At 48.6% G+C, this 15,259-nt stretch overlaps 1 protein-coding gene across 5 annotated transcripts in view; it reads right to left on the reverse strand.

The window, feature by feature from the left end:
• The window catches only part of EVA1C (eva-1 homolog C), a 117,653-nt gene extending 110,432 nt beyond the window's left edge, over window positions 1–7,221 (reverse strand). For all 5 annotated transcript variants that reach the window (XR_010120794.1, XM_055279493.2, XM_055279491.2 and 2 more), the window contains exon 1: window positions 6,384–7,221. Coding sequence is in view for 4 of the 5 variants with exons in the window: in XM_055279493.2 (XP_055135468.1) it covers window positions 6,384–7,206 (823 nt within the window). In the remaining variant the exon portion in view is untranslated. The remainder of the gene's footprint in view (window positions 1–6,383) is intronic.
• Between the last annotated feature and the right edge of the window lie 8,038 nt (window positions 7,222–15,259).

Raw genomic sequence — 15,259 nt, forward strand, 5'->3', positions numbered from 1 at the left:
AGGTACTGGGTTCAAATCCTGCCTCTAAATTTTATTAGCAGCTGTGGAGCTGGGGAGAGCAGTAGGCAAGTCAGGCAATAGGGGTGGGTAACAAAGGAGCAATTGTTCTTTCACAGTACATAACCCTCAAAGTGGTGCCTCACTAAGAATTTTAAAGATATTAAGCCAACAGGATGGCTGTGAAGATCAGTGACCTCCAAATTTTTTTAACTCATGAACTCATCTATGCAACAAACCTTCCCATGTACCCCCAAACCTAAAATAAAAGTTTTAAAAAATAGTTATTATTACTGGCAGAAAAAATTATAAAAAACATTATGAACAGAAACATTTTGAGAACACACCTCCAATATATGCACACTTATTTATAAATTACATGTTGTTCTGTCAATTTATGTGTTAATTATAAGCAAAACTTAACTCCTTTTTTTGTTAAGATGGAAAAATCAACAGGCAAGAACAGAAGTTCTGACATTTTTTTCCTACCCCACTGGACCACTTTGTGAGTGCACCCACTTTGGAAGGACTGTGATGAAATGATGCTGATGGAAGGGTAGGAAAAGCCAGTCTATTCAGAAGGCAACCGAAATGGCAGCAATCACCCCATGAACTATCAAGAAAGGTTAGGCAAATTGTGGTACTTTTTTTTCTGGCCTTGCTCCTCCCTACCCCCAGCACCCTTGCAGGCGAAGTCCCCAGCCGGGCCCCATCCCTGTACTCCGGCCAGCCCTGGTGCTGGAGCCTGCCTCAGCTCTGCTCCCTAGCTGGGTGGTCTTGGGCAAGTTTGTTACCCTCTCTGAGGCTGAGTTCTCATCTGCAAATGAGACCGGTCCTGATCTCATAGAGTTGCTATGAGGATGAAATCAGATAAAACTGAGTTCAATTAACTTTTACCCTCTTCCTTTCTGTTTCTTCCCTGAAACTGCTGCTAGGCTCCCCTTTCCAATAAAGCACCTGGGAGACCAAAGCCATCAATAACAGGGACCACTTGTGGGCCGAGACTCTTCTCTGCCATAAAAAGAGCCAGCAGAAAACTTTTCAGATGTAGTCACTTTCCATGGAAACAGATGAGCAGATTCAGACACTGGCTATTCATCTCTCTTCTCCTGTGGCCTCTAGACAACTCCTTAGGACATTTGGTTTGTTTTTCTTTAGTTACGAGCTAGCTTTTCACTCCATAAATTTTTTTAAAGTAAAGATAAATCTTGACTAAAAAGGATGATGTGACTGAGGCATAATAAAATGCAGAGGGAAGGGTGTGTGCATGCACAGGTGTCTGTGTTGCAAGGTGCTGATACGCTGGGGAAATACAGTCCTGGTCTCCCTGGTGATGAGCCCTAGGGTAGGGGGTGAAGGGGACACCCAGCCACACTCTGTGCCCTTGGATGGCCTGATGCATGGGCAGGAGGTCACCCTTCCCTCTGAACTCCAGAGATGTGGTCCTCAACTCTAGCTGCACGTTAGAATTGCCTGGGGAGCTTTCAAAAAGAGATCAGTGACTGGCTCCCCCAGGGCCAATTACATCAGAAGTCTTGGGGTGCAGCCTGAATGTCCATAGATTTTTTTTTTTAGTCTCCCCAGGAGATTTTATTGTGCTGCCAGGGCTGAGACCCAATGCTTATCTGAAAGCAAATAACAAGGTTCAACCTCTCCAAAATGAACAACTGTGTCCATCAATACTGAGTTCCCACCTCGAGGCCCCCGGGATCAATTGAATTACCATATTTCTATACCCTGGAATTCCTGGCCAATGAAATAAAGAGCTACCAGTCAGGTTGATTTATTGGGCTGCAAATGATCTAAGCTTTGGCTGAACTGCATCCCACTGAAATTCAAACATTGGAGTCTAATCTCTAGAACTTCAGACTATGATAGTATTTGGAGACAGGGCCTTTAAATAGGTGACTACATTAAAATGAGATCATTTGAAGGAGGCTAGTCCAATATGACTGATGTCCTTATAAGAAGAGGAGGTTAGGGCACAGACACACATGGAGGGAAGACCATGTGAAGATATAGCAGGGAGATGCCATTTACAAGCCAAGGAGACAGGCCTCAGAAGAAAGCAACTCTGCCAAGACCTTCATCTTGAACTTCTAGCCTCCAGAACTGTGATAAAATAAATGTTCCTTGTGTAAGCCACCCAGTCTGTAGTACATTGTTATGGCAGCCCTAGCAAACTCATACAATCTGGTACCAAGTACCACTTAATGCTCACTTGGGCTACCAATGGCAGGGACTGGAAGTGGAACACTGGCCCAGGCCAGGTGGGGTGGTGCACATCTGTAATCCTAGCTACTCAGGAGGCTGAGGGAGGAGGATCGTTAAGGCCAGGAGTTTGAGGCTGCAGTGCACTATAACTGCACCTGTGAATAGCCACTGCACTCTGGCCCGGGCAGCAGAGCATGACTCCATTAAAAGACAACAACAACACTTCTATTATAGAGTGACATTTATTTGAGGTCTGAGGACATTTGGGTACAAGGAAGGCCTTAAAGACTGCCCCACTCTCCTTGTTTCCCATCCCCTGTCGCTTCTACTTCTCACATTCACCACTATGTGCCCTAGGGCAAAATCAAATGTGGAAACATATGGTCATGTCTACTTTGTCCAAGGGCAGGAGTTCTTGAGGAATTCACATGGGAACTAGAACAACTTTCTACCCTTTCCTTCCCTCCCTTCCCTTCCTTCCTCCCCACCTCTACCTAGAAGCCCATCAATCACTTTGAACTTCTTGGAGAAAAAAAGGGAACAAAAGAAAAAGAAAAGGAGATGCGGGGTACAGTGGCTCATGCCTATAATCCCAGCACATTGGGAGGCCAAGGTGGGTGGATCACTTGAGGCCAAGAGTTTGAGACCAGCCTGGCCAGAATGGTGAAACCTTGTCTCTACTAAAAATACAAAAATTAGCTGGGTGTGGTGGTGGGTGCCCGTAATCCCAACTACTTGGGAGGCTGAGGCAGGAGAATTGCTTGAACCTAGGAGGCAGAGGTTGCAGTGAGCCGAGATTGCACCACTGCACTCCAGCCTGGGCAACAGAGTGAAACTGCGTCTCAAAAAGAAAAAAAAAAGAAAAAGAAAAGGAGAGAAAGGAAAGTAGGGAGGAAAGAGAAGACCCAGCTTGCTTTCAGCAGAGAAACAACACAAATTAGAAGCACACACACACACACAAAACAGAAAGTACTGAGGGACCATCACAAACTACATACAAGAGACACACTGAAACACCACGCTTTAAGGCAAAAATGTAGAGGATCCCTTGCTTTTTATGGCTACTACTCAAGAGGGCACCCCTCCCTCCTCTCAGCACTCATCCTCAAGCTCCAGCTCCCTGTCTTGTTCTCTGAACAAAGACGATGGGCATAACATTATACTTCTGGGGTTTGTTTTGTTTTTTAAGTCAATGATGAATTTAGACGTCTCAAGCCAAATCCTCAATTTGAGAATGCAGTCAAATGAACAGAACTCTATCCCAAAGAGGAAAGTGGATGAAAGCCAAGCACATTTGAGTATGAGATTAAGGATCAGAGGCACTAATTTTGCATGAACTTCTCTTGCCTTCGCTGGGATTCATTTTTAATGCAGTGATGATAGCCTTCCAGTGGCCGCTGGCGACATCTCAAAATCTTTGGGGATGAGAGAGAAGGGGGTGTTTGGGGAGCCTGTTTACTAGCAGGCTTGGAGGTGATTAGAACAAGTCACGAGCATGGACGGAGAGGAGGAGGGGGCCACGATGCTGCCTCTGGCTTATTAAGAGTGAGATCGATGCTGGAATCCCCGAGGGCAAAAAAAATCAATGACCCAGGAAAACTACACCAGCTGACAGCCCCAGGAAAAGGCTCAAGGAAGAGCCGCAAAGAAGAGAAAGGCTTAAGGCACTTTCCAAAACTGCACTGCTAATCTCCTGGGGGGAGAAAGGGGCCTATATTGTACAGACAATGACTGGGACCCCTGACATTCTGGCACTTTCTTTCACATGGATACACCATCCTCCCTCCTCCTTCACAGGGCAGAGGGATCCCAAGTTTCCTCTATCCTCTGCTAGTTTTTGATGTTCCCCTTATTTAGAAAAACAGGCAAGTATCTGCATTGTCAAACACTGCTCTCTAGCCCTGGTTATTGTGATCAGGCTCTGCGGGGGAGGATCCACTGTCTCTTTCCAGGCCTCAGTTTTGGTTTCTATGCACTCCTTCAAGTTCATAAAAAGGAACAGGACCGACTGTCCCAGGAACACAGGCGGCAGGCTTTGAGGCCACATGGGGTTCGCGTCAGCTGAAACACTGAACCGAACAATAAGATGGTCATCTTTGGAGCTTAGGAATTTGCAGAGGGAGGGCAGCTAAAATCCAAGTCAAATGAGCCAACTTTGGAAGATGATCTTTCTTTCTCCCTGAGATTTTTCTAATATTTCCCCGACCGCACATGATATAGAATTAAGGTTTAAACTTAAGTGCATCAGTGGTTTGGGAGGACATTATATTTCTTTTCTTCTCCCCAAAAGGCTTCTGACATGTTCTCCCTAATCTTCAGATCTCTGGAGAGCATCACTGATGAGAGGAAAAATGGGGGCTGGTTGTGGGTGGCAATATCACCACCTACTGCAGGCTCAGGGAGTTTGAAACCCTGGAATTCAGGTTCACATGGAAAGCAGAAGGAAATGCCTTTTATCGTTTATACTATTTAGAATAACGTGTATCAAATCATTCATTTTACTAAGGAGTTGATAGCTCAACTCCACTGTATGTAACAGTTGCTAGATACAGACAATTCCAAACTTGGGTGATAATCTATAGACTGTTACAAGTATTGCAACTGCTTCCCTATAGCAACAAAACTCTTAAGTGTCTATAATCTGTGAAAACAATCTAATGGTTACACTGCAATTTGCCTAAAGCAATATTTGTTCAGTTGCAATGATGTCACACACACAGAAAGGCTTGTCAGTTTTCAATTATTTCCTTAGAATTCAGAGCTAGATGGTGGCTGAACTTAGAACTACTTTCCATAGCTCTCAAATCAGCTAATACAGAGCTTTTCTAGCAGCCAAGAAAGTTCTAGTAGTACCAAAAAAAAAAAAAAAAAAAGTTAATAGCACTTGAAAAGTCTGATGCATTTCCCCAGAACTCTTACCACAGATTTCTGATCCTGGGATGCTTGATTTTAAGGGCCATGGGTGGCTTGCCAAACAGGCATATCTTGGCTTCCTTTGCTAGGTAGGAATATTGCCTTGATATTACATATTCAGAGCAAAGAACCTCTGACCTAAGGGCTCTCCACTAACAATGACATTCTCTGTAAGTAAACTAGAACCCCAATTCAACTTCTGGTTTGCCCTTGTTCTTTGCTATGTACTAGCCTACTACACAAACAGGACTGAGGAGGACTCCCTTTACCACCATTATGTTGCAAAAGACTCTGCACTGCAGGACCCGATAGGGACTGACTGTGCAAAGCCTGAACTTGGCAGAAGATCCCTGGAGAAGGAGGAGTATGGGGCTCAGAGCTGCTCTCTAAGCTGGGCCGGGGAATGCTGAAGGCCTCCAGCCTTGCCAGAGGGAGATCCAGGTCTGCTTCAGCGGCAAGGACATGTGTTACCTTAAGCAATTGCAGGGCTAACTTAAGCATGTGCTCCTATGGCTATCGTCAACCTAGAAATCCCTTTCACTTTGGGGAGTCACACCTGTAAGCTCAAAACTATCTGAGATCCGCTGCGAGAGCCTGGATCACGATTCCCCAAAAGAAAAGCCTCCTAGTTTATTCGAGAGTAGGAAGTCATTATTTTCTGTGAAGGAAACTGGAATTGGAGAGGGAGGACCCTGGTACACTTTGGCAGACAGGCTCCTCTCTCTTATCTAAGTATCTCCTCATCCCTCACTGCCTTTCCACCAGACCTCCAGTCCCCACGGGCTTCCCTTTCTACCTGCCAATGTGGATTCGAGGTCAAGTGTCTCCTGGGCTAGTCTCCTTACATGGGCAAACGGGCTACGCGGGTGACAAACCCGGCGCAACGCCTCCGACCACAACACGTGTATTTTACAGCGCTGGGCGCGGCACGGGGCTCAGTTTAAGGAGCCTCCATAGAACGAGCGAGCGTGGGTCAGGACCAGCTCCCTAATGCTAGGAAATTGACGAGGTCAACAGCAGGGCGAGAAACTCTAAATACATTACACACCCTTCCTTCTTGGGAGTGGCAGTCCCCTGTCGCCACTTCACTCGCAGCCACCTATATGCCAAGGGCTCACACCAGACAAGACAAGTGTCTGTGAGCACGCCTCAACTTTAATCCTACCCGGCCGTGTCCGCTGGGGCGGCTGCCCCCAGTCGAGGGCTCACCTGGGCGCTCCGCGGTGCCGGGGGCGCACAGCCAGGGAGGGCGCTCTTACCAGAGAAGTCGGTGAGCGCTGAGATCTCTTTGGAGCAGACCAGGACAGTGCAGTAGAAGAGGCGCAGGAGCTGCCCCGGCGGTTCTACCTGCCGGCGGAGGCCGGGATGCTGCGCGGGCTGGGGCGTCGGCGGCTGGCGTGCGGGTCCCGGCAGAAGCATGGTGCGCTGCGCGGCGGGGCGGGGCGGGGGCGCAGGCCCGGGACGCGCTGGGGGTCGCAGGGCTAAGGACGGCGTCACATGGCGGGGAGAATCGATGGCCAGCGGCTCCGCGGCCCCCCGCCGCCTCCCTGCACAGGCTGCCAGAGCCTCCTCCCCTGCGCGGGCCAGCCCAGGCGCCCCAGCAAAGGGGAGGGGGCGGAGAACTGGGGCGGGGCGAGGATCCCCGAAAAGGATCCGCGTAGTTTCCCCGAGAGGAAATCTCCGCTGCCGCCGTGCCGGAGGAAGCGAGGGGGGCCGCAGGGAAAGCGCAGCCTTGGCGCGCCCCGCGGCTGCCCAGGCCGATCCCTGGCGCGCTGCCAGCCGCGGAGGGCGCCCCCAGTAGCGCGTCCTGGGCCGCGCACCTTGAGCGCCTTCCACTCCCGGGAAACAGCCGGGCACCCGTGGCCCTGCCCGCGCTGGCCGGGTGCCAGCCTCGCCCTGGCGGCAGAAGGAGCGCGGCCGGTGCCCGTGACGCACTTTGGAGCCAGCGCCGCGCGTGCAGCTGGGGCGCCCCCGGGGCGGGGCCCATCGGGGGCCGCGGGAAGGTGGGGTCCTGGAGGCGTGGGATCGCACCGCTGCCATCCCCGCCACCCGCCGCGCGCCACGTGCAGTCACCTGGCACATACAGTTATCGCCATTTCACAGAAGAGGAGACTGAGCCCCGGCGCCGTGCCCAAGCTCTCTCAGCCAGGACGGCGACGAGCTGGAGGTCTCAAAACCGGTCAGATGGCTCCGGAGCCGGGATCTTTAGCTCCAGCTCGGCTTCCTTTGGGTACTGGTTGTCCGCAGCGCTGGGGGATCTGACACTGCACCGGCGCAAACAGCCTCCGAGCGCTAATAATTGGGCTTTGTTTTAAAGTGGGCCACAGCATCTTTCTGAACCTCTAGACTGTGCGCGGGGTGACCCACGTTTGGACGCCGAGCCAGTGGCCTAGGAGTGGCCTGCGTAGCCCCAACTCAAGGGTATCGAGGACAAGTGCGCGAGGGGCTCCGTGGCTGCTTGCCGGGTGCGGGTACCTGGGGTCCGGCGACCCAAACCCTACGGACCGCGCGGGGCCGGCGGGAGGGAGGAGGGCGGGCGCTAGGCACACAGTGTTCCCGAACCCCGCGGGAGGGCCTGCCAAGTTCGCGGCGGGCGTGACGCGGAAACGTGGATAATGAGGCCCAGGGCGGGGCCGGACGCACTGTCGGGCGGGCTACAGAGCTGCGAACGCCCCAGGGTGTGCAGGGACGCCTGCAGGAAGAAAATGCGGCTGAGGGTCCCCGTGGGACCCACTCAGAGGTGGGCCGTAAAGATCCCGGAAGGGTGGATGGCATTAGATACCACCCAGTACTCCAGCAGGGGCTGGGTCACCGAATTGGGATCTTGGCCCCTTCTTCCAGTCTGGGGAAAGGTGTGTTAAATGCTAAACATCAGTGTTTATCAAGTGAGGCCCAGTCTGTCTGGCATAATGATTTTTAAAATCTACATTAAAATATTAAATAAAAACTCAACCTCCCCAATAACTTTTGAACATAAATATTAGTGTGCGCTCTCTAGGTTAGGGAAACAGGCTGGGAGTGTGGGTAAGGATGCCCAGCACTAGGAGCCACAGGGTAAGTAATGTTTGTTCAAAACTCGGGTCCCTCCTGTACTTTCCATTCTGTCTGTTCATTCATCCAGTTTAGATATGAATTGGTACCAACGTGTGCCAGGTTCTGTGCTAGTGACTAACAGTGTTGGCACAGGGAGGCAGCCATGCTCCCGAGTCCTGGGAGTGGGCAGCACTGCCCTGTGGGTCTGCACTGGCTTCCAAATGTCTAAGTGGGCACTGTTACTGTGACAGCATCCCCAGGCTTTCTTATCTGGTAAAGCAGAGACTCAAACATACTTGCACACCAGTATTCATTGCAGCATTATTTATGATGGCCAAAAGATGGAAGCAACTCCAGTGGATGAATGCGTACAGTTATTATTACAGCAGGGAAGACAGACATTGGAAAATAATCCCCTGTGAACGGACAGTCACGAAAGACAGGAACCACCGGAGCAGAAGCGAGGAATGAAGAAGCTGAGCCGGCGGGAGGAAGGGAGACATTCAGGAGCATTTTAAGGCAAGATGGATGAGAAAGATAGAGGATGAACTGGCCAAGCAAAAACCAGCAAAACCTGGGTGTTGCGGGAGGATGAACATTTTAGAAAAAGGGACCAGCATGTTGAAATCCAAAAGGAGCATGGCTGTCTTGAAGGATGGAGAAAAGTCTAGACAGCTGGAGCAGAGCAAAGGGAAGAGCCAGGGGACTTGGAGGTCGGCAGGCCAGAGCTCAGGGCCCTGGAGACTTTGGTGAGCATTTCCGTCTCTTATCTTAAGCCAGCAAAGAACTGTAAGTACGAAAGTGATGTGATTGGATGTGTGTTGGTAAAAAGTCCTTCTCAGCTGCTGAGTGCAAATGCACTGGAGGAGTCAAAAGCAGGCCCTGGAAGTACATATGCCAAATAGCTGAAAGCAGAGACTCAAACAGATACTTATGCACCAATATTCCTTGCAGCATTATTTAGAAGAGCTGACAGATGGAACAACCTCAGCTCATGAATGGATAAACAAAATATGGAATGTGGCCGGATGCAATGGCTCATGCCTGTAATCCCAGCACTTTGGGAGGCCAAGGCGGGTGGATCACTTGAGGTGAGGAGTTCGAGACCAGCCTGGCCAACATGGCAAAATCCCGTCTCTACTAATGATACAAAAATTAGCCAGGCGTGGTCGTATGCGCCTGCAGTCTTAGCTACCCGTGAGGCTGAGGCAGGAGAATCGCTTGAACCCAGGAGGCGGAGGTTGCAGTGAGCCAAGATTTCGCCACTGCATTCCAGTCTGGGTGACAGAGCAAGACCTTCTCTTAAAAAATAAAAAAAATTTAATTTAAATTTTAAAAAATGGAATGTTAGTCAACCATAAAGGGGAATGAAGTTCTGATACATGCTAAAACATGATGAACCTTGAAGACATTATGCTAAGTGATATAAACTGGACACAAAAGGACAAATATCCTATGATTTCACTTACATGAAATATCTAGAATAGACAAATTCATAGAGAAAGAAAGTAGAATTGAGGTTACCAGGAGCTGAGGGGGAGAGGGATGGAGAGTTATTGCTTAATGGGTACTGAGTTTTTGTTTGGAGTGGTGAAAAAGTTCTGGAAATAATGGTGATGGCTGTACAACACTTTGAATGCAATTAATGCCACTGAATTATACCCTTAAAATGGTTAAAATGGCAAATTTTATTTTATATATATTTAGCACGACTTTAAAAAATTAATAATATCATATATCAGAAATCTTTGAGTGGCACACCTTAAATGGGTGAATAGGATGGGATGTGAATTATATCTCAATAAAGCCGTTTTAAAAAATCAAACAACAACAACAAAAGTGGGTCTGTGCTGACTGGGCATGGTGGCTCACATCTGTAATCCCAGCACTTTGGGAGGCCGAGGTAGGTGGATAATTTGAGGTCAGGAGTTCAAGACCAGCCTGATCCACACGGTGAAACCCTATCTCTACTAAAAATACAAAATTAGCCAGGTGTGGCAGCACACGCTTGTAGTCCCACCTACTCAGGAGGCTGAGGCAGGAGTATTGCTTGAACCCAGGATGCAGAGGCTGCAGTGAGCCGAGGTTGCACCACTGCATTCCAGCCTGGGCAAGACAGAGCGAGACTCCATCTCAAAAAAGAAAAGTGGGTCTGGGGAGATGGCTGTGGTGAGGGAGAGAGTGCAGTCAGGGGTTTATGGCTGTGCTTGGGCTGCTGTGCTGGCTGTACACCCAGAGAGAAGAGGAGAAGCGGCCACAATGGAAGGATGTTTAGAAGGCAGATGGACAGCACAATGCGACCGGACGGTCGTGGGCTGTGAGAGGAGTCTGAAGGACGTCTCCCTGGCTTCCCTCTGTTTTGTCCCTTAGCCCCTCACTGTTAAATCAGAAGATTTTGGTCCTAATCTGATCTCTTTAAGAATTTTGGAATCTTGCAAGAAAACTGAATTGCTCAGTTATCTTTCTCTCTGGACCCCACACTTTTCTAAGAGCTTTGTAGGTCAAATACCTAAACCCTGAGGCAGTATAACAACTCATAGGATGGAAAAGTGGGAAAAGGAATATATGTTTCAAAGAGGGATGAACCCTGTAAAATCAATCTGGGGTCTGGAGAGAAATAATTTTTCCACCGAGGCAGTTTTCCTTAAATGCTTTCTACTATGATGGAATTTGAATAATAAAAACAGTCATAGCCACTTGGTAATTCAACACAGTTATGGGAGCTGGAATTAAAGTGAATGATGACTGGTGTGCCAAATAATAAACAGTTTCCAAAGTATTAATACTCACAACAACCCTTTGAGATAGGTACTAACTAGGCTAACTACATCATTTACTGGCCCAGTGCAAAATGAAAATGTGGGGCCCCTTGTTCAAAGATTATTAAGAATTCCAGGATGATAATAGCAGAGCATTAAACCAAGCATAGTTTAATGCTTTGAACACAGGGCCCTGAGTGATTGCTCAGGTCACATGAAGCTGGCCCAGGTACAACAGGAATCTTCATTTCTCAGATGGGGAGACTGAGGGCACAGAGTCATACTGACCATCCAAACCAAGACTTGAAGCCCTCTTACACTGCAAAGGCACAGCAATTAGGTGGAGGTAAAATAATGGGTTCTTTTCTAAGAGATGGCACCACTGGACAATCTTGTTCCTACTTGTACTAGTTTGAAAAGTGCCTCTGTAGTCACAGCATTCAGTCCATGTGTGCAAGAGGCAACCTTTACAGGACGTTGTAAATTACAGGTCTTACTTTCTGTCTCTTTGTTTTCTTTTAAAGCAATTCCTGCACCTTCTTTTCAGCTCCATGTTACATCTCTATTTTCCTTCTTCCTTGAGATCCTAGCTACTTGTCTCTCACCCTCTGCCATATCCAAGCCTATTTATTTTTTCTTTAGGTGGAGTCTTGCTTCGTTGCCCAGGCTGGAGTGCAGTGGCACGATCTTGGCTCACTGCATTCTCTGCCTCCCAGGTTCAAGCGATTCTCCTGACTTAGCCTCCCAAGTAGCTAGGATGACAGGTGTGCACCACCACGCCCAGTGAATTTTTTTTTTCTTCTTCTTTTTTTCTTTTGTATTTTTAGTAGCGACAGGGTTTCACCGTGTTGGCTGGGCTGGTCATGAACTCTTGACCTCAGGTGATCCACCCGCCTCGGCCTCCCATAGTGCCATGATTCAGGCTTGAGCCGCTGGGCCCGGCCACCAAGCCTATTATGGGAGATGTTTATGTGCTTCGCACTCAGACTGCAACCCTGAGCCGTGTCCTCTCACCTGGGCCATTGAGGTAAGGTTTTTGGCTTCCAACAGATGGGCTATAGCCCTTCTGAGAAGACATAAGCTGCCATTTGGAAACCTCAAAGAAACCAACCTTTCAGCTCAGGAGAGAGAGGCCGAATGTCGTCTGGAGCTTAAAAGGCTTTTTTTAGAAAGCAACAAATGGTGGTTTGTTTCTAGAGCTGGCACCACAGAGCCGCATCAATAGCAAGGAGCCTGCTTGGTGAGGACTGCAAAAGCCAGAATGCGCTAGAAAAGTTGTGTGGGAAGGTGTGGCCCCAAAGCCTGCAGAAGGAGGTTTTTGTTTTGTTTTGTTTTGTTTTGTTTTGTTTTGTTTTGTTTTGTTTTGTTTTTTGAGATGGAGTCTCGCTCTGTCACCCAGGCTGGAGTGCAGTGGTGTGATCTCGGCTCACTGCAACCTCCGCTTCTGGGTTCATGTGATTCTCCTGCCTCAGCCTCCTGAGTAGCTGGGATTACAGGCATGTGCCACCACACCCAGCTAATTTTTATATTTTTAGTAGAGATACAGTTTCACCATATTGGTCAGGCTGGTCTCTAACTCCTGACCTCGTGATCTGCCCGCCTCTGCCTCCCAAAGTGCTGGGATTACAGGCATGAGCTACTGTGCCCGGCCAGAAGGAGGTCTTTAAGAATATGTGCACAGCAGTCAACTGATGGCTGTACTGACAGCCTATCCAAGGTCAAAGGCATCTCATCCAGTAGTGTCAACTTACATTCAAATAGCCACTCAGGAGACCTCAGGTCAAGTCCCAGCTCTGCCACTAAGACAGAGGAACCCACAGAGGCAATTGACCCACCTGCGTCTCTCTTTTTTACATCTGCAAAATGAAAAGATTGAACGCTAAAATCCATTTTGGCTCTAAAAACCCATAACCTATTTAAAATAGATGTAGGATTTGAAAAAATCAAGCTAAGTCTATACTGATCGTTTTCATTCCTAAGTGTTTTCTTAATTATATATTCTCACTTACCTTTTGCGTATGCTATCAGTTTATACGTCAATCATTGTCTTCGTAAAAGAAGATGCAGCACGTGCAAACCATTGGAAGTTTTTGAAGTGTTGTGAATGACTGAATTCAGATTCACGGGAAATTTTCAAGGCTGAGTGCAGTGGCTCAGGCCTGTAATCCCAGCACTTTTAGGCCAACGCAGGAGGATCACTTGAGGTCAGGAGTTCAAAACCAGACTGGCCGACATTGGGAAACCCCATCTCTACAAAAAAATACAAAAATTAGCCAGGTGTAGTTGCATGCGCCTGTAGTCCCAGCTACTTGGGAGGCTGAGGAAGGAGAATCGCTTGAACCTGGGAGGTGGAGATTGCAGTGAGCCGAGATTGTGCCATTGTACTCCAGCCTGCATGACACAGCAAGACTCAGCTCAAAAAATTTAAAAAAAATTAAAAAAAAGGGAATTTTTCAGTGTGGGAAATCCCAAGCGTCCTAAGTGGTACACTCAGTTTCTGGAGGACACCGTGGCTTCCATCCTGGAGAAAGCAGGTGCCTTTTCCCCCATCGAGGGAGGCAGGAAGGTGCTGGTTTCAACAGAAGCCCTGAGGTGCCAGTGACCTGCTGCCTTCAGCAAATGGTACAGGGAGCCAGGCCAGCCTGGGCTCTACCTGGGAACAAAGGGCAGAAACCCCTACTCCCTCTCTCCACCCTCCTTACTGCTCTTGCCTTCCATCCGGGCACCAGGCACACTTCCAACCTAGTGCTCTGCCGTCATTAAGGAAAGTGTGCTAAAGGAAGGAAACTCCCTAGAATGTTGGAAAGCAGCAGCTCTGGTTCCGCTAAACCAAGCTTGCCTGGTCATGCTTTAGGGCAGTCGTTATTGGTGTGGGCTCTGTGGTCAGAGCTCAAAGATGCAAATCCCAGCTCTGCCATGACTGGTACTTGTGTTGTGGATTGTGGTGGAGTTTAGAGCCTAAACAGCCAGTCAGGACCAGGCGCGGTGGCTCACACCTGTAATCCCAGCACTTTGGGAGGTCAAGGCAGATGGATCACCTGAGGTCAGGAGTTTGAGACTAGCCTGGCTAACACGGTGAAACCCTGTCTCTAATAAAAACACAAAAATCAGCTGGGCATGATGGTGCATGCCTGTAGTCCCAGCGACTCGGGAGGCTGAGGCAGGAGAAGTGCTTGAACCTAAGGGGCGGAAGTTGCAGTGAGCCGAGACCATGCCATTGCACTGCAGTCTGGGCGACAGAGGGAGGCTCCATCTCAAAAAAAAAAAAAAAAAAGAGCCAGTCAGAGTAGAAGCTTCATAAATGGGTAGCCATGACAATAAATATAATCATTTTATGGACTTTGCATATTATTTTTTATTGGGTATAAGATAGTGTTTGGTTTTAATTTATTTTTTACATTTTGTTTTTTGTTTTTTTGTTTTTGAGACAGTCTCACTCTGTCGCCCAGGCTCAAGTACCATGGCACAATCACAGCTCACTGCTGTCTCAGTCTTCTGGGCTCAAGCGATCCTCCTGTCTCAGCCTCCCGAGTGGCTGGGACCACAGGCATACACCACCACGCCTGGCTAATTTTTTGAAAAAATTTTTAGTAGAGATGAGGTCTCGCTATGTTGCCCAGGCTGATCTCAAACTCCTGAGCTCAAGCTGAGCTCAGCTCCTGAGCTGATCCACCTGCCTTGGCCTCCCAAAGTGCTGGGACTACAGGTGTGAGCCACCGTGTTTGGTTTTAATTTGAACTCTTAGGTGGAAACAGCTTCCAACTTGTTCCTCTGAGTGACAGCAGCCCTGATCTTCTAGTGCAGGGGTCTCCAACCCTGGGCCATGGACCGTACTGGTGAGAGAAGTGAGAGAAGCTTCATCTGTATTTACAGCCGCTCCCCGTGGCTCACATTCCTGCCTGGCCTCTGCCTCCTGTCAGATCAGTGGCAGCATTAGATTCTCGTGGGAATGTGAACCCTATTGTGAACCGCACATGCGAGGGATCTAGGTTGCATGCTCCTTACAAGAATCTAATGCCTGATGACCTGTCACTGTCTCCCATCACCCCCAGATGGGACCATCTAGTGGCAGGAAAATAAGCTCAGGGCTCCCACTAATTCTACATTATAGTGAGTTGTGTAATTATTTCATTATATGTTACAATGTATTAATAACAGAAATAAAGTGCACAATAAATGTAATGTGCTCGAATCATCCCCCCAACTCCCATCTTTGGAAAAATTGTCTTATGCAAAACTGGTCCCCATGTCGGGCATGGTGGCTCATGCCTGTAATTCCAGCACTTTGGGAGGCCGAGGCAGATGGATCACCTGAGACCAGGAGTTCAAGACCAGCCTAGGCA

The sequence above is a fragment of the Symphalangus syndactylus genome, chromosome 5 (assembly GCF_028878055.3).
Source record: "Symphalangus syndactylus isolate Jambi chromosome 5, NHGRI_mSymSyn1-v2.1_pri, whole genome shotgun sequence".
In the NCBI taxonomy this organism is placed as follows: Eukaryota; Metazoa; Chordata; class Mammalia; order Primates; family Hylobatidae; genus Symphalangus; species Symphalangus syndactylus.